The 26,420-nt window shown below is 44.2% G+C and overlaps 1 protein-coding gene across 7 annotated transcripts in view; it reads right to left on the reverse strand.

The window, feature by feature from the left end:
* Positions 1 to 26,420, reverse strand: part of PTPRT (protein tyrosine phosphatase receptor type T) — a 1,153,310-nt gene that overhangs the window by 839,526 nt on the left and 287,364 nt on the right. For all 7 annotated transcript variants that reach the window (XM_070381763.1, XM_070381762.1, XM_070381758.1 and 4 more), the window contains exon 2: positions 158 to 283. In XM_070381763.1, coding sequence (XP_070237864.1) covers positions 158 to 283 — 126 coding nt within the window. The remainder of the gene's footprint in view (positions 1 to 157; positions 284 to 26,420) is intronic.

Raw genomic sequence — 26,420 nt, forward strand, 5'->3', positions numbered from 1 at the left:
AGCCTTGGTTTGCGTACCTCTGGGGGTGGTGAACTTACTACCAACAGAGTTACCTACTGCCCTCCCTAACAGCTCAACCCAGAATAAAATTCTTCTCCATGAGTCATTGTAAAAGCTACCACCCCCATCAGAGCCTCAAGCACAGTTGGTCACGTACCTGTAGGCACCGCTGGGTCCAGCGTTGGTTTCTCCCATGTGTTAATCTGCTCCCAGGTAAACCCACTGGTCCCCAGGGCCACGCTATAACCACAGTTGCTGTAGTGCTCATCAAAGGAACAGCCACCTGCAGACAAAAGAGACATGGGTAAATATATCCTTATGTTTGAGGCTTGGTTCGTTACCCCCGTCTCAGTGGCTCTTCATTTACAGCTCTGAATTTTAAACTCTGGAGGAGATTTTCTTTTCCTAAAGGCAAGCAAACTGGATTTTTATATTTGCTTTGGTGCTCTAAGGAAAGACAGTGGCATCTGCAAGCCCCCTATTTAAAAAAGTTAATAAGGCTAGTTACATTGATTTCAATCTTCCTTCCTGAGAAAGTAAACAGCAACGTCTCCATCTAAGCAGAAAAAATGAATGCCAGGGCATGCCTCTGTAATTGCTTCCTCCAACGTGGAGAGATGCTGCAAGGCAGCGGGCTGAGCACCAGCTTTGGAGTCCTGCAAAACGAGACACGGATCTCAGCTTTGCAAAGCCGGGTCAGCCTGGACCAGATGTTTCACCATCTGTCTCAGTTTCCTTACCTGGAATACGGAGGGGAAGATCCACTTGGCAGAAATATTAGGAGGATAAAATGGAGTAATATACAAAAAGTAACTGGCACAGCAAAAATTCTCAGCACCCACCTCCCTCCCTATAAGAGCAGTTTTTGTGGAGTAAAAATCAAATTTGTACAGAATTAGACAACTGTGCCCCAGGAAGATAATGAAGTCAAGGCTGGCAGTATTTAAAGCTTCTCCCTAAAAGTCCAAGCCATCCACCACCAGCACTTTACAATGAGTTGTGTAAACTGGATTGAGCACATGCTCTGGGCTCAAAGTTCCCTCCAGGTGACACTGAGAGATGTGATGTATAGAACAGGGGCTGCAACCAGGAAATGCTGGTCTGAACAGAGAAGCAAAAGGTGACTATATTCTGGAATGGGAGGTAGAAGGGGAGGTAGAAGGGGAGAAATAATCAGGGCTTTGAAGTTTAGGAGCATCTCCACCAGCACGGAGCAGGAGGAAGAGCACTCCAGGGTGAGCTGGCAGGATGTACAGAGAAGGAGAGAGACCACCAGGACTGAGCTGGTCCACATTTCCAATGCCCCTTCTTGTCTCCTTACTGCTCAGACCTCATCACACCATCACCTCCCTTCCTTAAACAGCCACTGGTTTCCCTATCACACATCTAAACCACATCTGTGGTTCTGATCCACATACAGAAACCATCCCTTAATAACCCCTGCCTGTGTCTGCAGCCTCATGTAATATCATTCCCTCTTCTCCATCAGCAACAAAGGTCAAAACCCTTCTTCAGGACCCAGACCTGGGGTTTCCTCTGCTTAATGGTGGTGGAAGGCCTATTGACAGATCTGATACAGAATACAGTCACAACACTGCTAAAGTAAACCTACGAGGGCAAAGCTCTCTCCACTCCCTTTTTTTCTGAGTATGGAAACCCGGAAGAGCCAGTCTTTAGCAGCCCCAACGAGTCGGGCTGGACAAAGGAGGGCTGAATCTATTTCGGTAGTGCAAGTCTGGGGCTTGAGTTCAGAGTTTTAAATAGCTCTGCACGAGACAGGGACAGGAATTTGCAGGATCGACACCTAGAGAGAGAAGGAAAAGGGAGGGAGACAGAGGTCCAAGGAACATAATGTAAAGCAGACACCTACAGACGGTGAGAGACAATGTGAAATTTCCTGTGATGGGAAATGACGGACGCACTGGTAGAAACTAAAATTTCTGTTTGCTTCCATGTATTCATTCTTTCATTCACAATTATTTAATCGAGCTTTTAGGGTAGATCGAGCAGAGAACAAGGTGCTATCTATACAGTGGTTTATAAGAGGTGTGCCATCACTAGAATGAGTGAGGCAGACAGTAAATAGGCAAACTAGTAAGTAACTGCATTTCCAAATGTGCTATGAAGGCTGGCACTGGGTTGCCTGAGGGGCTCCCAGGTTGCTGTGGTCCAGGAAGCCTTTCTGACCAGGAATTGGCAACAGTTCCCTGCCCTGTAGTGTCAAGTCCCTCCAAGCCCTCAGTGAGAGCTGGCTACAAACAGCAGCCGTGTCACTGTGCTTTGGGGAACTACGGGAAGAATGGATGGACAATGTGGATGGATATGGGTCAACAGACAAAGATGGAAGTCTTAAGAGATAACAGGGAAGGTCAGGGGCAGACAGCAGAGGAGACTGCATCCCAGACAGAGTGAAGAAGGGTGACCTCTGAAAGGCAAGGACAGGGGCAATCAACCAGCTGCCACTAGGCAGTAAGCTTTAGACTGGCTGGGAAATGGCGCTGGCATAGAGAAGGGGCTAAAGGAGTATCTGTTGACTAAATAAACCAGTGGGCTTCCCTGGTGGCTCAGTGGTAAAGAAACCACCTGCCAGTGCAGAAGTTGTGGGTTCGATCCCTGGCTCAGGAAGATCCCCTGGAGAAGGGCATGGCAATCCTTGGACAGGAGAATCCCATGGACAGAGGAGCCTGGGGGGCTACAGTCCGTGGGGTCCCAAAAGAGTCAGACACAACTTAGCGACTAAACAACAACAAATGAACCAAAAATTTTTTTAATAAATAAAAAATTTTAAAAAGAAGGTACAATCTGTTTGATAAGTTAACCTTAAAAATGCATTGCAATATACATTCAGTTCAGTTCAGTTGCTCAGTCATGTCCGACTCTTTGCGACCCCATGAATCGCAGCACGCCAGGCCTCCCTGTTCATCACCAACTCCTGGAGTTCACTCAGACTCACGTCCATCGAGTCGGTGATGCCATCCAGCCATCTCATTATTTCTCCACTGATCTCCAGTAGCACATTGGGCACCTACTGACCTGGGGAGTTCCTCTTTCAGTATCCTATCATTTTGCCTTTTCATACTGTTACAGACAAACACTGTCCGATTCCACTTATATGAGGTACCTGGTGGTGGTGGTGGTTTCATCGCTCAGTTGTGTCAGACTGTTTTACACGAGGTACTAAGAAAAGTCAAATTCATCGAGTCAGAAAGTACATCGATAGATGCCAAGGGCCAGGGGAGTAGGGAGGATGGGGTTAGTGCTTAGTGGGGACAAGGTTTCAGTTTAGGAAGATGAAAACTTAAGGTGATGGATGATGGTGAGAGTTACAGAGTGATGTGAATGTGCTTAGTGCCACTGAAGTGTACAGTTACATATGGTTAAAATAGGATTTTTTATATTATGTGACTTTTACCGCAATAAAGAACATTTTTTAAAACTGTGAGTGGGATACCAGACAGACCCCAAGCTACATTTCAGGAACAGTGAGCCGATAACAGCCCCCATACACCACCTGCTCTTTCTGGTCTCACACTCACCACTTCTACCTAGAAAGCTCCTTCCCCATGCTGCCTGTCTGACAAATTCCAAACTAGCCTTTCCAAACCACTCCCTCTATAGACCTCAGCTAACCAAAACAGCAGAGTGAATGCCACAGATATGAGACATAACACACTCCATTTGAAACCTAGAAAAGGGTAGCAGCAACAGTTCCAACTGCTCAGGAAGGGCCGTCCCTTCCCATCCTTACACAACTCCTGACTCACCAAAGTCCAGCCTGTGGGAGATAAATGAACAAAATCAATGCCACCAACAGCATCCAGATGCCGATGTGCTTGATGGTGAGTGGGGAGCCTGCAGCATCTTAAGCATTCACTGGAAGAGCTGACTGATCATCCTAAATGGAGATCAGCCTCCAGGTCTTTAGAGGAGCATACAGCCAAGAGGATGGTAGGCCTATGGGAAACTGTTGAGATCTTCTCTCTTAGACACGTGAGAACTCTACATTTCCAGGCCACTTTGCATACAGGGAAGACAACGTGGTAAACCCTGGAAATGTATCATAAAGTGATCGCCACATGTGCCACACTAGTCCATAAAAGTAATCTCTTACCAACAATCCTTCTCACCTGCCCTACTACAAAGACTTTCAAAGGTGTACTTGAAGACAGTGGCATCAAAGGAAGAGAGATGTCTAGATCCCTGAAACACTACTGAAAGAGAGTCACCCAGTCACCTGATCAATAATATTGTTGTTTGACACTTCAGGCGCAAAATGCCAACTTTTCTAGTCTTAACGCCACTGACATCTTAGGGTTTATTTGTTACCACATGGAGCCTTGCATATGCTGACTAATATAAGAGGCATGCTCTGCTGAGCATTTGCTCTGTGTCAGGTAATATACTAGGCACTGATCACAGAAAACTGCTGAGGTCACCTTTGTTTTCACTTAATCCTCACGACTTTGTGAAGTAGATTTTTTAATCCTTACTTTAAGTGTAAAGTAACTGATGCATTAAGGGGTTAAACAACCTGCTGAGGTCACAACTCTAGTCCAGCCACAGATGATGGACAAACACAGAAGCAGGAAATACAGCACGAGATAGCAAAAAGCAAACTGAAGGCAGGAGAAGAAATACAGGCAGGACAGAAGGAGAGAGTCACAAGTCCACACCGCCATTTCCTACAAGTCTGCCTGCTGAAAGGGAGTCACCTATTTGACTCTGAGCTTCCAGATGCCAGCAGAAAAAGGACAATCTGCTCAGTTACTGGATACTCTGTGTTCAGACAATAAAAGCCAAATATCTCTGGTAAATTACAATCATTCCAGGTGCCTAGATCACACAAGAACTTCTCCACAGGGGTACTGGTAACAGAAATCAACCATCCCACAATGCACAATATCTGAAACAACATCCATGCAAGAGGTGCGTGGTCAATTTCATGAGACTATTTCTCACAATCACTCTCAATATAAACTAATAGCATCAACCAAACATACAATTCAGGAAAAGCAACTCACTGGAACCCAATATGGTACAGTCTAGAGACTAGCTCCCTGTCGACCTGACTTGACCCAGAGATAAGTTTTGAAAGGTATTCGGGAGGGGAAAACACGTTTGATTCATGTTTTGTAAGCAATTCTCCCTGGATTTTCTTCCTCTCAGACAACACATTGAGAAATAAGAGTGGTTATGAGCTTCAGATTATACACTCTGGCAGCAGTCTACACTGCCAGTGGGTACGGCCTTTTCAGCTCACCTCCTTTCTTCCTTTTTGGGCCTTCATTTTCTGGTGTGCAAGATCAATCACAAAGGAACCTTCCAGTGGTCAAAGTTAAGGATTCCAAAGACTCAGAGAGACCCAGAAACTCTCAGGAGCCACAGAGATGCAGAGCCATTTCACGGCACCAGGACTGGCTACTGAGAACCTCTGGTAAGGAGGAGAAGGGAAAGAAGGCTAGCTTTCTGTGGATCCTCAGCATGAAGTATTCAGACCCATGATCCTAAGTCTTATTGCAGCTCCTCCTCCTCTTTCACAAATTATATTTACCTCTTTTGGTGGAACTCCTCGGCACCGTAACACCTGCTGAAGAGGCTCCAGACCACAGGTGTCTATGGCAGGCTACTTGGGGAAGGCTTACAACTGGAGAGATTCCCAAAAGACAGTCATCTGGATGCTCAGCTTGCTCTGTTTTAAAGCAGCCCCACTCAGCACTATCAATTTGGAAGAAAAAAAAAGTCTCCTAAACCTACCCTCACCCCTAGAATTGGGCTCAGTCTCCAAAGCACATGTCCCAGCTGGGAGAAGACCCAGATAACTGTGGATATGGCCATAAGCTGAGGACTCAGCAGTATCTCCCTACATCGGGACAGAGAAGCTATTTCCCTGGACAGGTTGAGGTCAAAATGTAGCAAAGGCCCCAGATGCTCTGATGTGAGTTAAGCATAAAAAGTCAACAGAGAAATGGAAAATGGTAGCAAGGAAATTGGATTTTGAAAATCCATTTGGGTTTGGTAATGTATAGCATATCGGCATCTGTAAGGGAAGTAAAAATAGTGCAGGATACATACTTCAAGATACATTAAAGCATAAATAAAGTTTATAGTGCCAATCAGGATTTTTTTTTAAACATGAGCTCCTCTTTTGAAAATGAGAGGAATAGAAATTCAATAAAAATATAAATGCGTCTGCCTCTGCATTTCTCAGATATGATCCTATGTATTCTTGAACAGAATTGAGTTCCCAAGAGAAACTCAAGGTTTCCAGGGCTTCTGCTCCATGCGAGGCACTGTACTTGAGCTATGTAAGTATGTATATAAATATATACACATTTTTTAATACTTATATATGTATGTTTATGCATGGAAGTGGGCTTTCCAGATGGTGCAGTGGTAAAGAATCTGCCTGCCAACGCAGAAGATGCAAGAGGGTTTGAACCCTGGATCGGGAAGATCCCCTGGAGGAGGAAATGGCAACCCACTCCAGTATTAGCCTAGAAAATTCCATGGACAGAGGAGCCTGTCAGGTTACAGTCCATGGGGTTGCAGAGTTGGACATGACAGAGCATGCACACACACACGCATGAAAGTTCAGTCTTACCAACCCCACTTCCTAAGACAAGGGTCAACCATCTTTTTCTATAGAGGGTCAGACAGTAAAGTTGTTCACCTTGCAGGTGTATTGGTTTTTTCTTGCTACCAACATGTTATCACAAACTCAAAACAAAACCCATTGATTTTCTTATCTTCTGGTTTCCACAGGTAAGAAGTGAAGGCCAGGGTGCACCTTATCAGGGCCTCACAAGGCTGAGGTCACAGTAACAGGAGACCCGATTTCCCTTCTGGAGTCCAGGTCAACTTTTGCAGGGTGTTTGGCAGAATTCAGTTCCTTGTAATAATTATAGCATCAGGGCTTCTAGAGAAGAGAATGGCTACCCACTTCAGTATTCTTGCCTGGAGAAGCCCAGGGACAGAGGAACCTGTTGGGCTATGGGGGTTGCAAAGAGTCCGAATGACTGAGTGACTAACACTTTCATTCCTGCCCTCTGGAGGTCATCATGAAAGTGTGGCTCTCAGTTCCTAGAAGCCACCCACAGTTCCTGCCATAAATCCTCTCTACTCTCTTCCTGAGCAAGGCTCCATCCTATTTAAGGGCTCATCTGATTCAGTCAGGCCCACCCAAACCAGATCATCTCCTTTTTTATTAAAGTCAGCCAACTTGGGACCTTAATTATATCTGTGAAATCCCTTCACCTTGGTCACTGACATAACCTAATCGTAAGAGTGAGATCTGGGACTTCTCTGGTGGTCCAGTGGTTCAGACTTTGCCTTCCAAGGCAGGGGGTGCAGGTTCGATCCTAGACTGGGAAGCTAAGTCCCCTCATGCTTTCCAGCCAAAAACCCAAAATACAAAACAGAAGCAATATTATAACAAATTCAATAAAGACTCTAAAAATGATCCACATCAAAAAAAAAAAAAAAAAAAAATCTAGAAAAGGGTGAAATCTATCCTATCCCAGTCCCTCCCAAAGGACAGGGATTAAACAAGACACAAATACCAGGGGCCATTAACCTTGGGGACCAATTTGGTATTCTGCCCACCACGGAAGGCCCCTTGGTCTCTGTCACTGAGACTTGGCAGTGCCATTGTAGCAGAAGCAGCCACAAGTCACACAGGAAGATGGGCAGAGTTGTTTGCTAATCAGACTGGATTTACTGACACTGCACTTTGAATTTCCTATGATTTCCACATGTCACAAAATAGTATTCTTCTTCTGATTTGTCTAACCATTTAAAAATGTAAAAACCCATCTTCCTTTGCGGATGGAGTACAAAATCAGTGAAGGTCCAGAAGTGGCCTGGAGGCTCTAGCTGGCTAACCTCTGCTTTGATCCTGTAAAATTCTACAATTTTAACACGGTCACAGAAAAGTACCGTGTTTGCACCCTTTCAGTGTTTGATGTCATGTGCTTTTGACACCTCCTTCCCATTTCTCAGTTGTAGAACGTTTCTTCTTTCCTGCAGGAAGTGGAAGAGGGGCGGGGCATGTCATCCACTGTCTTCCTTTCGAAGCTACATTCCCAGCCTGTAGGATAAAGGCTTGAGAGAAGCACCAGAGGTTACTGGATTTAAATACAGTTAAGTCCCCAACATCTGAACCTTCAAGTTGCAAACTTTCAAAGATGTGAACATGCATTTGGTTCCAGCAAGGAACCAGAACCTTGCCATCAATGTCAGGTGTGAGTGAAACGGCACCTTGCCCATCCCTGCCAGTCTCCTACTGCTGACCATTCTTCAGCTCTACCACCTCCCACGCCTCCTTTCCCTGACTCCTCCTGCCTGTTCATTCGATGCCAGGCCCTGTATGCCAGCAGTTGTACTGTACTACTGTACTTTTCAAGGTACTTTAAGATTAAAAATATTTTTTTTTATGTTACTTGTGTGAAAAGTATTATAAACCTATTACAGCACAGCCGTTGTTGTTCCGTTGCTCAGTCATGCCTGACTCTTCAAGACCCCATGGATTGCAGCACACCAGGCTTCCCTGTCCTTCACCACATCCCGGAGCTTGCTCAAACTCATGTCCAATGAGTCGGTGATGCCATCCAACCATCTCAACCTCTGTCGACCCCTTCTCCTCCTGCCTTCAATGTTTCCCTGCATCAGGGTGTTTTCTAATAAGTCAGCTTTTCGAATAACGTGGCCAAAGTATTGGAGCTTCAGCTTCAGCATCAGTCCTTCCAGGAAATATAAACGATCGAGTTCCTTTAGAATTGACAGTACTATATAGCAAATTGTATTGGTTGGATACCTAGGCTAACTTTGTCGGACTTACGAACAAGTTGGGCTTACAACAGCGCTCTCAGAACAGAACTTGTTCATATGCAGGAACACTTCACCGACACCACAGCACATGTTCTCAATGGGTAAGGACTGGTGCTCCTCCTTGACAGACAAGGAAACCAAGGCGAGAGCAGGTGACATTCTCAACATTACCCAGTCAATCGAGGGCAGAGCCAAGACTCAAATCAAGGACCCCCTTCTTAGCCAGAAAGTCTACCAGGGAGGTCTCAGCTACTACGTTCATGGGAGAGCCAGCACAAAACCAAAATGCAAAGCCATTTGCTTAAAAGACTATGAAGAATTTCAATATGACCATTGCAGATCATCAGACGAAGCACAGGGCCCTTCCAAGTGCCAGGCCCTGGTCGAGCACATAAGTGACACACCCAAGAAGCCAGCCCTGCTCTGTGGACACACACATTCAAGCAATAAAGCCCCACACCCCCCAAGTCATCAAGATGCTGCCCTCGTGCCAACAAGAGTCTCTGAAGGCAGGGCGATATCTAAGTGGCTTATTCATCGTGGGCAGACTATCATGGGTAGGCGAGTCTTGCCCCCGGAATGAATGTAAACCAGCCTGGCATAAATTGAATTCCTTTTTGGAATATCTAATTGAATTTGCAGAAGTGTGTGCCAAGGGGGTGTTTAAATAAGTGCACAAATATGATAAGAAGGCCTTCACACCATTATATCTAATTCAGTAAGCAAAAATAATGGCAGGGCACGTTCCAATTAGTGTTTGATTTATTTGCTTTAACAAATCCAATTAGTAGAATGTTTTATAAAGTCATCCAATGTCAAACACTCATGGACTCAACAGATAGAAACAATACTCCTAATAGGAAAAAAAAATGTTTTAAAGCTCTTTGAACACTGAATGTATTATAAATAAGACGATGTCTCTCTGATGGCTCAGCCATTCCCCAAGGACCCAGAAAACAGTGTCTGATCTATTCATTTGGTTCTTTCTCCCAGAGACTCTGGGAGGCAACTCAGGTTAATTTGGCCCATTATAATAAATCCAGGAAAACAACAAAGGTGGAAGTTAGCAAAGGGACTTCAAGGGAGAATAATGAACTTGCTGCTGGGTATCTTTTAGACCAGAGACGTGTTCCGACTTCCAAGACAGCACAGTGGAGCACAAAAAGACAATGCTAACAGAAACAGCGACCTTCTAGAAGCTGATCCAATGCCTTCATGCCCTTCCCAGGCTCCAGTGTAAACTGGAGAGTTCAAGGAGATTTGTGACCCTAAAGCATGCCCATCCTGACTAGCAGATGATGGTCTTTGATCAGTGAAACTCAGCATCCATAGGACTTAAAGGTATGGACTCTGGAGCCAGCACCCCAGCTCTGGTACTTTTTTTTTTTAACTGTATGACCTCGACTAAGTTATTTAACCTCTATGTACCTCAATGTCCCCATCTATAAAATGAGGAAACCACAGTGCTCATCTCTTGTGGGTTGTGATCAGAATTGGGAAAATTTAGTAATTGTAAAGACTTGGAACAGAGCCTGGCACATGGTAGGTGCCAAGTAAGTATTTGTGACATGGTGGCCCTAGTGGTAAAGAACCTACCTGCCAATGCATGAGATGTTAAGAGACTTGGGTTCGTTCCCTGGGTCGGGAAGATCCCCCAGAGGAAGGCATGGCAACCCACTCCAATATTCTTGCCTTGAGAATCCCATGAACAGAGGAGCCTGGTGGGCTGCAGTCCACAGGGTCGAAGAGAGTCAGACACGACTGAAGTGACTCGCATGCACACACATTAATATTTAATCCCAACATATGAACGAGAAATGGGGGAAATAGCTATGTTCTATGTGCCCAGGCTCAAATCATAATCTCCAAACAAAATATTTTAAAGAAACTATCTGAGCTGGTGCATCACCTCCTGTATGAATCAGCAGTGCCTAGGGTGATAAGCCCAGCTTCATTGACCACTTACTGCTGTGTGACCTTGGGCGAACCACCTAACCTCTCAGGTCAGAGATTGTGACCAGGTAATCAAGGAATAAATTAAAGTGTCTTGGAGGGCACCTCGATTTCTGACACACTGGGAGATGGTGACTGTCCTCTACCATGTCACCCAGCTACGTTTGCTGGGATACAGGAGGGCCAGGTGTCCCCTGGAAATAAAAGCCTCTGCTCAGATCAGCTTCCCTGCGGGGTTTGCCACAGGCCTCAGTCTGGTGCATCTGAATGTCCTGGAAGAAGAGAACCCAGTGGGACGTGGCAGGCAGAACCATGTCTCCTCCTGTGTGCCAGCCCTCCCAGGCTCCGGGAGAGAGCAGGGAAGACAGCCGTCTGCCGTGCCCTGGGTAATGTCTCAGCAGATGCTGCCGTGCATCACAACTAGGAAGGAAAGAAGGCGCCATGTGCGAGGTCAGTGCTCACCCTGCCAAGAAGAGGAGGCGGCGGGCGGGCGAGGGCGGCCGGGCATCTCTGGGTAACGTGAAGATGGCCCAGTCTGGAGACCCAGCTGGAGGCTCCACTAGCCTGGATGGCGGCCCCATCCAACCCAGGAAACGTGCTTTTGTTTCCCCTCAACACCCCCTGAGTGGATTCAGGGATTCTGCTGCTCTCCCACGTGTCAGGAGGGAAGGGGTCACCTGGCCCAGCTCTGAAACTTGCAGGTGGGGAGACAGGCATGAAAAGGACAAGGCTGCAAAGAGAGGGGGGTGGAGAACTGGGACTGCAGCCAGCTGTCCTGGCCCCGGGCCAGCGCTCTGCCCACTCAGAAGTCAGAATAGCATCTTTCATCTTTTCTCATGCAACAGTGATGTCTTTTTTGCATTTCTGTTTTTGAGGGAGCCAGGAGAGAAAGGGTTGGCCAAGGGTCATAACCTGTTTCAGGGAAACTTTAGATCAGCTGGGAAAGGTGAGAAAAGGTTTCCCCTACACAGAAGGAAGGGCGACTACTGCTTTCTGGCAGGAGTTGAGTCATCTTCTCAAGACTTTGGAAGCCCAAACCAGCTCTTGACGGCCTCAGGGTCTTTCCACCACTGGTCCCCTAGCCTGGAATACTCTCGCCCCAGTGATTCACGGGGTATCTTCCACATCAAACATCAGGCTCAGCCTTCTCAGAGAAGCCTCTCCATGGGAAACCACCTCGTCTCTTTCCCAATTCTCCTCTACCACACTGTCTTACTTCTATTCGACACTGTTGTTATTCACATCCTCTGAAGAACTCTGGAATTTTTTTATCTACTCATCTGCTTATTTATTTTCTGTCTTCCCACCACCTGTTTAAGTCCACAGGGGCAGGAAGCATATGTCTGTATTCTTTGCCACTGAATCGTTGGGAGGTATCAAAGACCTGGGTACTTTGATGCTTGAGAGCTTAAGGGAAACTCAATAAACGCCTCATGAATGAATGAACTGAGTACAAAGAAGTGTCAGGAGTGAAAGATAGCCTCAAAGGATGACATCCAGGTTGGTTCTGGCACTTTCTCTGACCTCTGGCGGGTCAGAGAAAATCTCGCGCCTCCATTTCCTCGACGTGGAAACGGAAATGACAGCAACTGGCCTTTGTTGAGTGCTGACCGTGTGCTGTGCATGGTGCTAGGCCATGGCCATGAGCTTTCTCTTTTAATCCTCAAGGAGCCGACAGACACTGATGCTATTACTACCCATGCTTTATGCACGATAAAACTCAGAATTAGCTAAACAACCTGCCCCAAATCTTGCAGCTCAGCAATGGCTGGACTGGGGTCTAGACCAAGGTAGGACGCCACAGTCTTGGTCTCTGGGCCATAACCCTCAGTGGCCACTACTAACACTGCTGTCACTACAGGATTACCTGGCTTGCCAAACACCTCTTCTTCCAAAACTCACTTATTTTTAGCACGTAAATTTTTTCAAAGGAAAAAAGAAACAGCCACACATCCCAAGCCCCAGTCCAACAGGGCCTGAAAGGTCAGCCAGCTGGGTCTCCACTCATTGTCTTGATGGTCCAAGGGCAGGAGGAGTCACGTGGTCCACACACGGCTCTCTCTGGGCCCCTGGTGTCCCCTCTGGCCTCACTGTAGACCTCCGCTCCAAGACTGACACACCCTGGAGAACCTCAGCGGAGGCCCCAGCCAGGTGCTCCTACTGGCCCCGCAAGGAGTGGACTCGCATAACCACTACATCAACAGTCTCTGGGAGAAAACATTCAAAGCTTTCCCAAGTTTCACTTTGGAAGAAATCAGCCCTCTCTGCTCACTCTGTATAATCCTGAATAACAAAGTGGCAGGATCATTAGAAGCCCTACCTTATTTCTCTTACAGCAGCCCTGTGAGTTGCTCTCTGGGAATCAAGGTACAATTCTGCAAAGTTGGAATCAGGTTCAGAAAGGTTAAGTAACTTCCTCAAGGCTACACAGTTTGTAAACGGCAGAGGCAGTAATCAAACTACCTTCAATTTGACCCCAAAGCACAACCCCTCTCAACTGTATCATCATGTCTCTTACATTATGATAGACCTCCAGTTTGGCAATTCTCGTGCTTCCTTATTACCTTTGAATTAATTTAACCTATGCTTGAACGACAGACTTTATTTTCTTGGGCTCCAAAATCACTGTGAATGGTGACTGCAGCTATGTAATTAAAAGACGCTTGCTTCTTGTAAGAAAAGCTATGACAAATCTACATAGCATATTAAAAAGCAGAGACATCACCTTGCCGACAAAAGTACATCTAGACATAGCTATGGTTTTTCCAGAGGTCATGTATGGATGTGAGAGTTGAACCATAAGAAGGCTGAGCAGCGAGCGCCAAAGAATTGACACTTTCGAACTCTGGACTGCAAGGAGATCAAAGCAGTCAATCCTAAAGGAAATCAACCCTGAATATTCATTGGAAGGACTGATGCTGAAGCTGAAACTCCAATACTTTGTGCACCTGATATGAAGAGCTGACTCCTTGGAAGAGACCCTGATGCTGGGAAAGAATGAGAGCAGGAGGAGAAGGGGGCAACAAAGGATGAGATGTTGGATGGCATCATTGACTCAACGGACATGAGTTTTAATAAGCTCTGGGAGATAGTCACGGACAGGGAAGCCCGTCCATGAGGTTGCAAAGAGTCGGACATGACTGAGGAACTGAACAACCATGCTTGAATGGCACTCAATAATCCTAAATTGTGCGTCTAGTATGTACCAGACATTATTCTAGGAACCAGATTTGGAGCTAGGGATGAAAAGTTGTGTGTCCTTCATTCAGGAAGTTTATGTTCTAGGGAGAGTCAGACATGGAAAGCATGGCAAGAAATAAAGCAAGTAAGGTACCCACCCTGGCTCATCATATATCATCGTGCTTTGAATATGGTAGGCACTTGACAAACACATCCATAAGGTAGATAAAGAAAGTGTTCCTTGGGACTTCCCTAGCAGTCCCGGGGTTAAGAACCTGCCTTGCAATGCAGAGGACAGCAGTTTGATCCCTGGTGTGGGAAGCCCATGTGCCACAACCACTGAGCCTGAGCTCTAGAGCCCAAGAACTGCAATTACTGAAGTTAGCGGGCCTAGAGCCCACGTGTGGTAACAAAGAGAAGCTGCCCCAACGAGAAGCCTACACACCAAAGCTAGAGAGTAGCCGCTGCTGCTGCAACTAGAGAACATCTGTATGCAGCAACAAAGACCGAGGGCAGCCAAAAGTAATTAATTTTTAAAAAATTTTAAGTGATCCTATTGAACAGCTATTCCTTGTCAGGCATCACATAATCCCACATAATCATAACAGACATCCCAGGATCCAGGAATTAATCACTCTCATTTTAAAGATGGATAAACAGATTCCAACAAAACAAGAATCCAATCCAAGCTCCCTGTGTTTGTGGATTCTCTATTTCCTTTCCCCAAAGGTTATCATTTCTCTGCTACACTATGTTGTGCCTACAAATTCCTCAGACACATTTAGGTCTGGTTGACAGAAATTAGTTTCTGTCCTCAGTTTCTATATGTATATTAACATCTAATGACAAAGTAAAAAATTTAGGGTTCCATATAGTCAGTTAAACTTAATAATAGCATCCAGCCCCATATAAATCACCAAACGGGTCACTGTGTAGATAAAACATTTATTGAGGTCTGGATATTATCATTAAGTATAGTTGGTGTGGGCTCTCTCAGATCAGCTAAGCTTTGGCAAATCTGTCTGTGGTGGCCAGCTGGGCTCCATGTATCATGGCCTGTTAAATGTGCATTAAATGTGAAAGGAAAGGTTTTTAAGGACAGAGGATAAAAGGAGCCTCCACGAAGTGAAAGCTCATATTCCCTGGATGTCGTGATCGAGTCAGTCGACCAGGAGGAAGGGTTCTGAGGGTCCTGGGGATGCTGACAGTGACTTAGGTAACCGTGGTTTGAGCTGTGCTAGCTTGTCAACCTGTTAAATCATTAACCCTGTGCAAATCTTTCCTTCACATGTTGATACTTCAGTTCCCTGGAGAAATTAATCTCACAAAGACAGAGGCACCCACAGACAGGAAGCAAGCACTCTGCTAGCAATCAAGGACATGGCCTTTAAGGAACATTTCAAAACAAGATAACAGGGTCGTTACTAAGATTCCCAGGCACAACAAACAGACCCAGTACCTTAAAGGTGCCTCATCTCCGCCTCGCCAATGCCAAGGAGTTCATGTCAGAGACACAAACACGTATCTCATCTTAGAACAAGCACTCAGGCACCTCTAGCTTTAAGCACATTTGTTTTTAATCTGAAAAGGCCCAAGACAGGATCCTATGAGTACAGCCCCTGCCAACATGACTCCCCCTCAGGCTAAAACTCCCAGAACAGAAATGAACTTCTAACAAAGCCACAGTTCTCTAAGCCACATCGTAGCTCAGGCTCTGACAGGACGAGAGCGGCAGGTGGTCTTGAAGATGGAGGATTTGCCTGGAAGAAAGGAGCCCGCATTACAGGCATGGTTTTGCCACCAGCTGGTTGAATGACCTTGGCCTAGTCACATTCCCTTTGAAGTACAATCTGGCAGGCACCTCCTAGCAATCTCTCTTAGAACCGCACCACCATGCCTAAGAAAACACTGGAAAAAGGTGAAAACTTCCAACAGAACTGAAAACAATAAAACTATCACCAGCATTGTGAAACTGAAATGGACTTAAATATTCAAGTGGCCGACCACTTTGTGACACGCTTTTTATAATCTGGAAAAGGAAATGTTAAACCTCATCTGCCTGGAATTTACTAGGCAGACCATGTGTTCCTTCCACACTATCAACCCCCAACTTCAGAAATACAGTTTTTAATAAACAGGAAACCACACTGTTGGCCCTCTAATGAACAAGACTTGTTCCAAGCATTTGGGGTCTCTCCTTACCATCTCCTGCAGTAATAAAGTAAAATCTTAAGGAAAAATAATAAAAATTATTATGATTAAAAAAAAAGGAAAATTCAAAGTCATCATGGAAACTGAACAGAAGATTGCCAAAATATTATCTTACTATAGGAACCTGATGAATGCTTTTAAAAAACATTCAGCATCCTCATAGGATGAAAAGAGACCCAGCCCTTTATGAAACAAGGATAGAAAGCTACAAAGGGAAACTAACATAAAATGCAAAGACAACAAGGTTGTGTGACAGACCTGTGGGTTAACAGAGTTTCAGGAAAAGTTAGAATGCAAAAAGCAGAATCCAAACCAACATTAGTGAGAAAGATGGTGACATGGGAGCAGATTTCTCAAACCCTCCAACTTCAACACTGACTGAACTGAACAAAAATTTCACACAAAAGTAGCAAAGAAACTATAAATAGTGAAACTTACAGTGTTACATGTGTTTCCCATAGACTTAGAGGATGCAAGACAACTTGGGCCCACCTTGAAGGCCAGCAATTCATGTACCACACAACTCATCCTTGAGAGAACCACAGTCTGATGGATGGAATTCTAGAAAGCCCAGTAGTATCTGCCAGTTTGGGTGTCAAGGGCTGTGAGAGGGAGAAGCTATTGAAGAGAGAAAGGATGCCCAATTGGGATTCCCTTTGCCCTTCTTGCATCAACAGCATTTTAAGGCCTCATTAGTCTGCTGCTGAGTTTTCCCCCCTAACCTATCCTCCCCAGGAGCCCTGGGGGCTTCTCTCATCTGAGAGAGTCCACAGTCTGAAAGCCTTAAGAGTTCAGGGCAGAATGAGAGGAGCGAGAAATGGCAAAATGGTTTTTCCGGTGAGGACCGAGAGCGGCCACCAAACCAGCAACAGTTATAAGGATAACTGTTCCCATGGCTGACACGCTGAAGCCAGAGGAAAGAGTACCTGGCTTGGGTACCACCAGCGAGTGCATGAACACTTCCCCGAGGGGCAACTACTTAAAGCCTGCAAAGAGCCAATGGCAGAGAGCCCTTCCACATTTCCCAGGGCTCTGGCAATTCGCGGCTGCAACTCCAATAACACAGAGGGAAGCAAGCCACATCCCAATCACCCCCCGCCAGGAAGAGGGCACAGCTCACAGGCGAAGAGTATCCTGGAGCCCAGGCCATGACCATGTGACCTTCGACAAGCCACTTAACCTCTCAGAGTTTCAATTTTCTCATCTGTCTGAAGATAATATCATTACCCTCCACCCCAGGAGTAAGTCTGAGTGTTGTGAGCCTGAAGCTTAAACAATTTGGGGAGGGGACATTCTTTAGGGAAAAGATTACAAACTAAGAAAGGGACTATTTATTTGAAATGAGAAAAGAAATCACAACAAACAATAAACTTCCAACAGCCTACAGGTACCACAAACATTGTGCAATCCAGAAAAATAACATTTTTATTAATTATCTTCCTGACAATACTTCCCCTTACCTTCCTGGTTACATTCCTTAGGGTTACCTCTTCATGACAATAATTTTGCAGAATCACTTTTTATGGAGTAGAAACTTCAATATCCTCTCTAACAGGCTGATTGAAGCTGTTTATTATTATTAACAATTGTTTAAAGTTTCCTTCAAGCCCACCAGTCACTATTTCCACAGTGTAGACTTTAGGACTATAGTCAAATTGGGGGTAATCACTATCAACTTTCTTTCATGTATATGCTAAAGAATCCCCCTGCCAATGCAGGAGATGTGGGTTCAATCTCTGAATCAGGAAGATCCCCCAGAGAAGGAAATGGCAACTCACTCCAGTGTTCTTGCCTGGGAAAGCCCACGGATAGAGGAGCCTGGCGGGCTACTAAATACCATAGGGTCACAAGAGAGTCAGACATAACTTAGCAACTAATAGAATAATAAAAGAACAACAATATTCTATACTATTAATACTTCAAGGTATTACAAGTATAGTTGTATACTGCATAATCATAAAAAATCTTTGATCTGGTGATATCATTTGTGTTCCTGTCATTTTCATACCATGGTAATTAGTAATGGTTTAACTATACACAGGAAAAAATATATAGGATATAGACAGTATGTATAGCATATATATGTGTATGTATACTATATTGCATATGTATGCATATATAGTATATAACATAGTACATATATATATGCATGCATATTATATATGCTGTATATTTGACATACGTATGTATGTGCATGTATTTTATTTCTATATATACATCCTATTAACCCAAACTATAGGGTTGGCCAAGAAGTTCATTCAGGTTTTTCTATAAGATGTTATAGAAAAACTCCAACTCTGGCTAACGCAATAAATTTTTCTTCTAAGATTTTTTGATGTGGGCCATTTTTAAAGTCTTTATTGAATTTGTCAATGCTAAAGGAAATCAATCTTAAATATTCATTGGAAGAACTGATGCTGAAACTCCAATACTTCGGCCACCTGATGCAAAGAGCTGACTCATTAGAAAAGCCCCTGATTCTGGGAAAGATTGAAGGCAGGAAAAGGGGACGACAGAGGATGAGATGGTTAGATGGTATCACTGACTGGATGGACATGAGTCTGAGCAAGCTCCAGGAGTTGGTGATAGACAGGGAAGCCTTGCGTGCTGTAGTCCATGGGGTCACAAAGAGTCTGACACGACCGAGCAACTGAACTGAACTGACATTCATTAAAATTGACCTGACCTCCTCCTATGAGCTTTTACATAGATTGCTCTCAACAGCTTCCCAAGGCCCTGGGAAACTCCTCAAGGCAAGCCTTAAGAACAGAGCCCTGGCCCTGGTCTGCAGCATCCATAAACCAGGAATCTGCTGGGAAGCAAGCAACACCTCCTATGGTAGAATCAATGGCAATTTTCCATATCCTCCCCTTCATCATTTCTCTAATTATTTTAGAAATAACAGAGGTTATGTAAGATAGGAAAAATTGTGGTCTTACTGAAAACTCAGAAGAAATGATGTTGATTCAGAGTAGGCTTAAAGGAAATCCATTCCATCTACTCCCCAGGGAATCAACAGTTTGTTCCAGGACCAAACCACACAGATCACTGAGAGCAGCACGCTGGTCTTCACCCAGCTCGGAGTCCCGCGAGGCCTCCCTTCTTCACCTGGTACCCACAAGCGCCTCACACGAAGTAAGGATGAAACTGAGGTGGAGCGAGTCCAGAATACGAAAGCTTCTTTGAAATGTCTCATGAAAGACTATTTTCTTAAATCATGGTGCCCCCTCCAAAAAAAAAAAACACAATCTAACATATTTATCTTACTTTGTGAATCTTGGTGTGCGTGCACACGCACACACACACACACTCATAGATTTCTTAGGGGAATTAAAAGAGATAATAAACATGTAAAACCTAGAAAAATTCTGGCACATTTTAAGAGCAAAATATATATTAGCTGTTATTGTTCTTATTAGGAGTAGAGTGCCTATAAAATGCATTCATAATTTAGCAGTCCACATTGTAACAGGTTACAACTGTTGACAGATTTTAACTAGACACTCTTCTAGTTACCTTAATGTCACAGATATGCAAAATTTCCACAGCACCAACATATTTGACAATATGGGATATTTGGTGTAATTAATATCTGACGGGTGTGTACATTATGTAGGGAAGCCCCACATTATTTATACACAAATGTGTGTATGTGCATGTGTATGAAAGGTTTATTAGTTTTTTTCTAATTGCAAAAACAATACATTTTTACTGCAAATAACCTGGAAAATTTTAAGCACAGTCACTGGTATTTATCTCGTGATCTATATATTGTGAGGTTTTTCCCACTGACATAGAAATTTTACTTTCTAAAATAAATTGAAAAAAAATAAAATAAAATAAATTGAAAACAGAGTGACGTAAAGCTTTGCAACCTGCTTTTAAAGTGCATTATTATTTCAGGACTATATTTCACTAAACATTCTTCTACAATCTCATTTTAATGGTTGTCATCCTAAATGTCTATAATTTACTAAACCAAATTTCATTTCCTTATTTTTACTGTTTTCACAGTTCACTATTTATAAAGTAAATATTTTATTTCCTTATGATAATTTTCTGAAAGTTGAATTTCCCAAATCAAAGGGCACGCATAATTTTATATGCATAGTGAAACTGCCTTCCACAACAGCTATTCCAAAACACTGCTGTCCACAACGTGCGAGGCTGCTCACTTCCTTTGCATCTTCATCATTACTCAGAATCATTGTTTTTAATCTTTGTCAATTTAATTAGGGAAATGCAGAGGCCATCACTTTAAGTTATTTGAATACTATGGAAAGTTGAATGTTTTTCCTAAGTTCAACTGGCCATGGGCATTTCTTCATTGGCAAATTGCCTGTTCATGCCCTTCACTCATTTTATAATCAGACTGGGTATCCATTCTAACTTATAAGTGCTCTTAATAGGTTAAAAACATTAACCCATTTCCTCCATTTTTAGTTATAGACATTCCTCTAAGCTTCTTTTAACCTCTGAATTATTTTTGCCAGATGGGCATCATTGAGTATAAAGTAAAATCTGTAAAACATTTCCCCCTCTAGTAGAACTGCCTACATAGATTATCTGATACTCTGGTATTCATCACTGCAGAAAAAATAAATATTCATCTGCATCATTTTGATAACTTATATATTAAATGCTTACATACATATGGATCTATTTCTAAACTTTCTATCTATTCCAGTGATCTACGTGTCTAAATATATCAGTACCAACATGCTGTAATTATTGTGGACCTGAATATGGCATAATTAGTAGTAATATTAAGGATTAGTTCAGAAAATAGATGGCCTACATTTAAATCACTGTCCTATCTCTTACCATCTCTTAATACATGGCTTTGGGAAAGTTTGCTAATGTCTCTGTGACTTAGTTTCTTCATCAACATAACATCAATAATCATCATCTCTCCCTCAAAGAACTGTGGAGGAAATTAACAATGAGGTCATGGATATAAAGTGCTCAGAACAATGAGCACTCAGTAAAGGCTCACCACTGTTGCCTGGCACTGAGATAACAAAGTATCACATGGTGAGTGACTTAAACAACAGAAATGTGTCATCTCACAGTTCTGGAGTCCCCAAGTCAAAAATCAATGTTTTGGCAGGGTCCCGTCCTTCTGACAGTTTAGGAAGAATCTGTCCCATCTCTGTCCAACTTCTGGTGGTTTGCCAGAAACCTCTGGTTTTCCATAGCTGACAAGGCATGGCATTACTCCAATATCTGCCTCCATCTTCACATGGTACTCTCACGGTTATCTCTTCACACAGTCTTCTCTCTGTGCAGGCCTGTCTCGATCATAATTTCCCTGTTTTATAAGGACACCAGTCATAATGGATTAGGGCCCACCCTAATGACCTCATCTTCTCATGGTTATTTCTTCAAAGATCCTATTTCCAAAAGGTAACATTCTGAGGTCCTGAGGGTTAGGACTTTGACCTACAGTCTTCTGGAGACAATTCAATCCATAACAGCCTTTTTCATCTTGAATGATGGCAGCATCAGACAACTTGGCATTAATTTTGGCTCTAATGTCAATGTTTCTAATTTTTCATAGCAAATGATGACATAAGCTTTAGGTTTAGAAAAGCTTTGGGCTTTTTTGTTGCTGTTGTTGTTTTTATTTTTGCATTGAAAGTACTCATCTCTCAGTTTCTAGTTGACCAAAGCATTTAGTGTATTGAGTTGCTTGTTCAATCAAAATGGGTGTTATACTTTTCTCAAAAGCCTTTTTGAGACTCCTGGACTAATCATTCTATGGTGATGTATCAGTGTGACATATATCACTGCATTTCCTGATACTGAATTTTCCCAGTATTTCTAGGATAAATCCTGTTGCATTAGTGCTACATTATTCCTTTAAAATTCTATTGAAGTGAATTCGAGAGTTTTCATTTTGTTGTTTCATTTTGATGGTTGCATCCATCTTCATTTGTGACACTACCCTATATATTCCCTTGACAAATTTCACAACCAGGATTGCTGCTACTTTTTCAGAAAAGAGATTTGTGAATCCACCCTAGGTGAACCTCTGCAATCTAATCGCATCATTGTATCTCCTAGGAACCACTCTGAGTATGAGGTAAAAGGAGGGTACCTTTTCCTGCTCCCAGCCTGGTACAATCTTCTGTCACATCAATTCATTTTAAGGAAGGCAGGATGATTTGTTACCTGTGCTTAAAACCCCTTCTTCCTCTGAAGCCTAGCCTGTTGCACACATTTGCATGAATCAACCATAAAAGGACAATACCACCAGTTTCCATGGATCCTGGAACCCTTAGAATCCAGTTCAAATGGCAAATGTGGAATACCACTCAGCAATGAAAAGGAACAAACTAATGATTCACACAACAACATGGGCAAGTATCAGATGCATTATGTTAATTGCAAGAAGCTAGATTCACAAAGCTACATAATGCATGTTTCCATTTATCCGACATTCTAGAAAAGTCATGTACGGGTGCAAAACCTGCCACCCCAACATATGTCTCTTTGGCATGAGGATTGTTAGGCTGATTATTTTTAATAAAATGAAGACTTGGGGGACTACAATATCCTGTAACAAACCATAATGGAAAACTTTGAAAAAGAATATATATGCAATATATATAGTATATATAAATCAACTATACTTCAGTAAAAATAGATAAAAAAAGAAATTAAAAAGGCTCTGGGGCTTTCCTGGTGGCTCAGTGGTAAAAAATCTTCTTGTGCATGCAGGAGACATAGGTTTGATCCCTGATCCAGGAATATCCCATGAGACACAAAGCAACCTAAGCCCATGGGCCACAACTATTGAGGCTGTGCTCTCAAGCCCAAGAGCCACAACTATTGAGCCCATGTGCCGCAACTAATGAAGCCCACGTGCCCTAGAGCTCACGCTTCTGAATAAGAGAAGCCACTGAAATGAGAAACCCACTCACCACAACTAGAGAAAGGCCCACACAGCAATGAAGATTCAGACATAAAGAAAGAAAATTACTTTTTAAAAAAGACTCAGGAAGTCTTTTTACTTCCGCCTTAATACTTTGGCCACCTGATATGGAGAGCTGACTCATTGGAAAAGACCCTGATGCTGGGAAAGATTGAGGGCAGGAGGAGAAGGGGATGACGGAGGATGAGATGGTTGGATGGCATCACCAACACAATAGACATGGGTTTGGATGGACTCTGGGAGTTGGTGATGGACAGGGAGGCCTGGCGTGCTGCGGTTCATGGGGTCACAGAGTCAGACACGACTGAGCAACTGAACTGAACTGAACTAACTACTTATAACATTTAGATAAAGAGCCTACTTCTAGAACAGGCCTATCACCAGAGATGTCTGGAAGGATCTGGCCAGGTTCAGTGGGGGAAAGCTGGCAGGGCCTAGAGGATCAGAATCCACTCCATGTCCCATCAACGCTGCAGGGCCAGCAAGCCTTTGTCTACCAAACTTTTGCTTTTCCACCTCCAGGTAAACGACCTTCCTGCCCTTTCACTCAAATCACTCCCCCAACACCGCTTTGTCTTTGGCTGAAGACAGTACCTAAGGTGATGGCTTCAGACATTGCAGTGAGTTACTCAGTTTTCTTGAGTCTCCCCTTGTATATATGTTACTAAACTTCTGTTTGATTTCCCTGATTAATCTGTCTCATGTCAATTTATGTCTTAGGCCAGCCAGAAGAACCCACAAGCGCAGAGGATTTATCTTTCTCCCCAACACTCAAAACTACAGGAAGTGCAAACAGATCAGCCGTTACTAGGAGTGGAGGGTGAGGGAAGGGTGTGTCCACAAAGGGGCAGTATAAGGAAGTTTGGGCAATAACGGGAAAAATATATTAATACCACATAAGCGGTACGCGGATACACGTGTAAATTAAAATTGGCCACAGGTGATACTTACTGAAGCCGGTGATGAGGGTTCATTACATTATTCTGTGGTACACATCTGAGGTCTTAAAAAACATACAGTTAAAAGCACAAGCACACAGGCTGAATATGTGTGCCACTGGGGCTTCGGAAACATAGCCTTAGGGTCCCCCTCTCCAACTCCAATCACACAAGCCCTGAGCCCTCCCTAAATGGCCTGCTTCACGAGTGTGCTATCCAATGACTTAATAAGTCAAGAGATAGGGAGGAAAAGAGAGAAGCAATTAAGGACAGAGGCAGCCCAAACTGTGGCCCATCTGAGGGAAATGGCTATGCTGATGATTTTGCTAATGTCTTACAGTCAGAGCCCAGAGAAAATCACTCCCAGGATGACAGCCTTTGCCGTTTTAGGGCCTCCCTGGGAGTTCAACCACAATGTTCAATGTGCTTCAAAATCTGAGCTTCTATTAAAAAGTTTATGGCAGGGCTAAGAACCCCCCACTCCCCCTGCAGGACTCAGGCCTGGCCCAGCTACATGTAAGGGCTGTGGGTCTCTTCCCTGACAGCAGATCTCGGCACTCACTCTGCATTAGCTGTTTCACCTCCCACTTCCAGGTTTGTACACAGGCCTGGCTGCCCCCAGGATGTGGGCGCATCCTCACAGTGGGGGTCCAGATAGGCCTACACGCTCTGTTGCGGGCGGTGCCGAATGCTGTGTCACTTGGTTACCATGTTTTAGCAGGAGGCAGCTGCCTGAAGAGGACTCCTCCCAATACGACGTCTACAGCTTTACTGCAGGAGACAGATAAATTGCTGTTGCTTTTAAAAGCCATTTCCCTCACTAGGAGCGACTTGTAACCAAAGGAAAATCTCCGAAAAGTTAAACAATTAGCCAGTGGAATCGCATTGCTTCCTACCTGCCCATCAATCCCAAATGGAGGAGAACTCTCATATGCTTGGGAGCTTGCCAGGGGAGGCAGGTACCACTCTCCCCACTTTATGGATAAGGAAACTGCCTCTGGAAGCCATCTAGCTAATAAAGAACAAGGCTGACGTTTGAAGCTGGTTGGGGTGGGTGGGTGTGGTGAGTGGGAATGGTTATCTCTCTTCTTTCATCCTTCCAGAGTGGAGGGAACTACCCGTCTGATCGGTAAGCCGGCCATTCCTTGGGCTACATTTCACTACTGGGCCGTCACATGTCTCAGGGGTAGCATCTCTTTGTGTCTACAGCCTCTGCCTACCTGAGCTCAGGTGTCAAGTCCTCCACCCTGCTTTGGTCTCCCACTTCATTCTTCCTCCCAGTTCAGGTGCAGTAAGCCCACCTGGGCAGGGTCCAGCACCATCCTTCTCTTTCCTGAGGACCAGCAGTGGGAATTAAGCCAGTGCTGCCCATTCATGCGACAGGGTGAGTGGTGAGTCGCGACAGAGCGCGGGTGACGATGCTGAGGTTCACCTGGGCCCTGCGTTCCTGGAGAGCAGTGAGGGGTAAGAAATCTACCTTTCTGTGGTCGGGAATCTGCTTAGTACAAAAGACCCACCCTTTCTCTACGTGGCTAAGACTTGAGACGTCCCCTCCGTACACCTATGACAAAGCCACATAGATCTCCTCTATTATTTCTGAAATTATTTATCTCCACTGACCAATGCGGACAAAACATGCACTAACTCGCCTCTTTCGTCCCCGTAGGGCCCTTCTGAGGATTGGTTGACGGCAAAACAAACAAACAAAAACCCTAAAAACACTTCCAGCTCCTGTGACGGATCAGGCCACCTGCTCACCCACCCATCACAACCTGTTCGCCCCCTCACAAAAGCCCTTCTCCACGAACTGCAAACGTCCCTCTTGACAAACTCCTCGCTACTGTCCAACTTGCAGTTGTTTCTTTGACTTTCTCTGCCTGCATGTGCTCTGCTGGAATCCTGGGTTGGTTGCCCCAAAATGTACTGCAATAGCATAATGGTTGTTTTAAAGATTTTTTTTTTTTTTTTTGATGCGGACCATTTTCAAAGTCATTATTGAATGTGTTACAATGTTGCTTCTGTCTTTATGTTTTGTTTTTCGTCTTTGTTTTGACCATGAGGCATATGGAATCTTAGCTGCCCCATCAGGGATTGAACCTGAACCACCCTCTGCATTGGAAAGTGAAGCCTTAACCACTGGACCACCAGGGAAGTTCCAGTTATTTTGAATTAAAGTTATTTAAGAGTTGGCCAGTGTAAGAGGAGCACCCTGACCCTCCCTCTGTCTAAGTTCCAGTTATTTTGAATTAAAGTTATTTAAGAGTTGGCCAGTGTAAGAGGAACACCCTGACCCTCCCTCTGTCTCCCTGAAAGCAGGAAATAAATCTCTCCTGCGAAAGGTTCACTCCCTCTCCCCCACCACACCCACCCAACCC

This window comes from Bos mutus, chromosome 13, assembly GCF_027580195.1.
Source record: "Bos mutus isolate GX-2022 chromosome 13, NWIPB_WYAK_1.1, whole genome shotgun sequence".
Taxonomy (NCBI): domain Eukaryota; kingdom Metazoa; phylum Chordata; class Mammalia; order Artiodactyla; family Bovidae; genus Bos; species Bos mutus.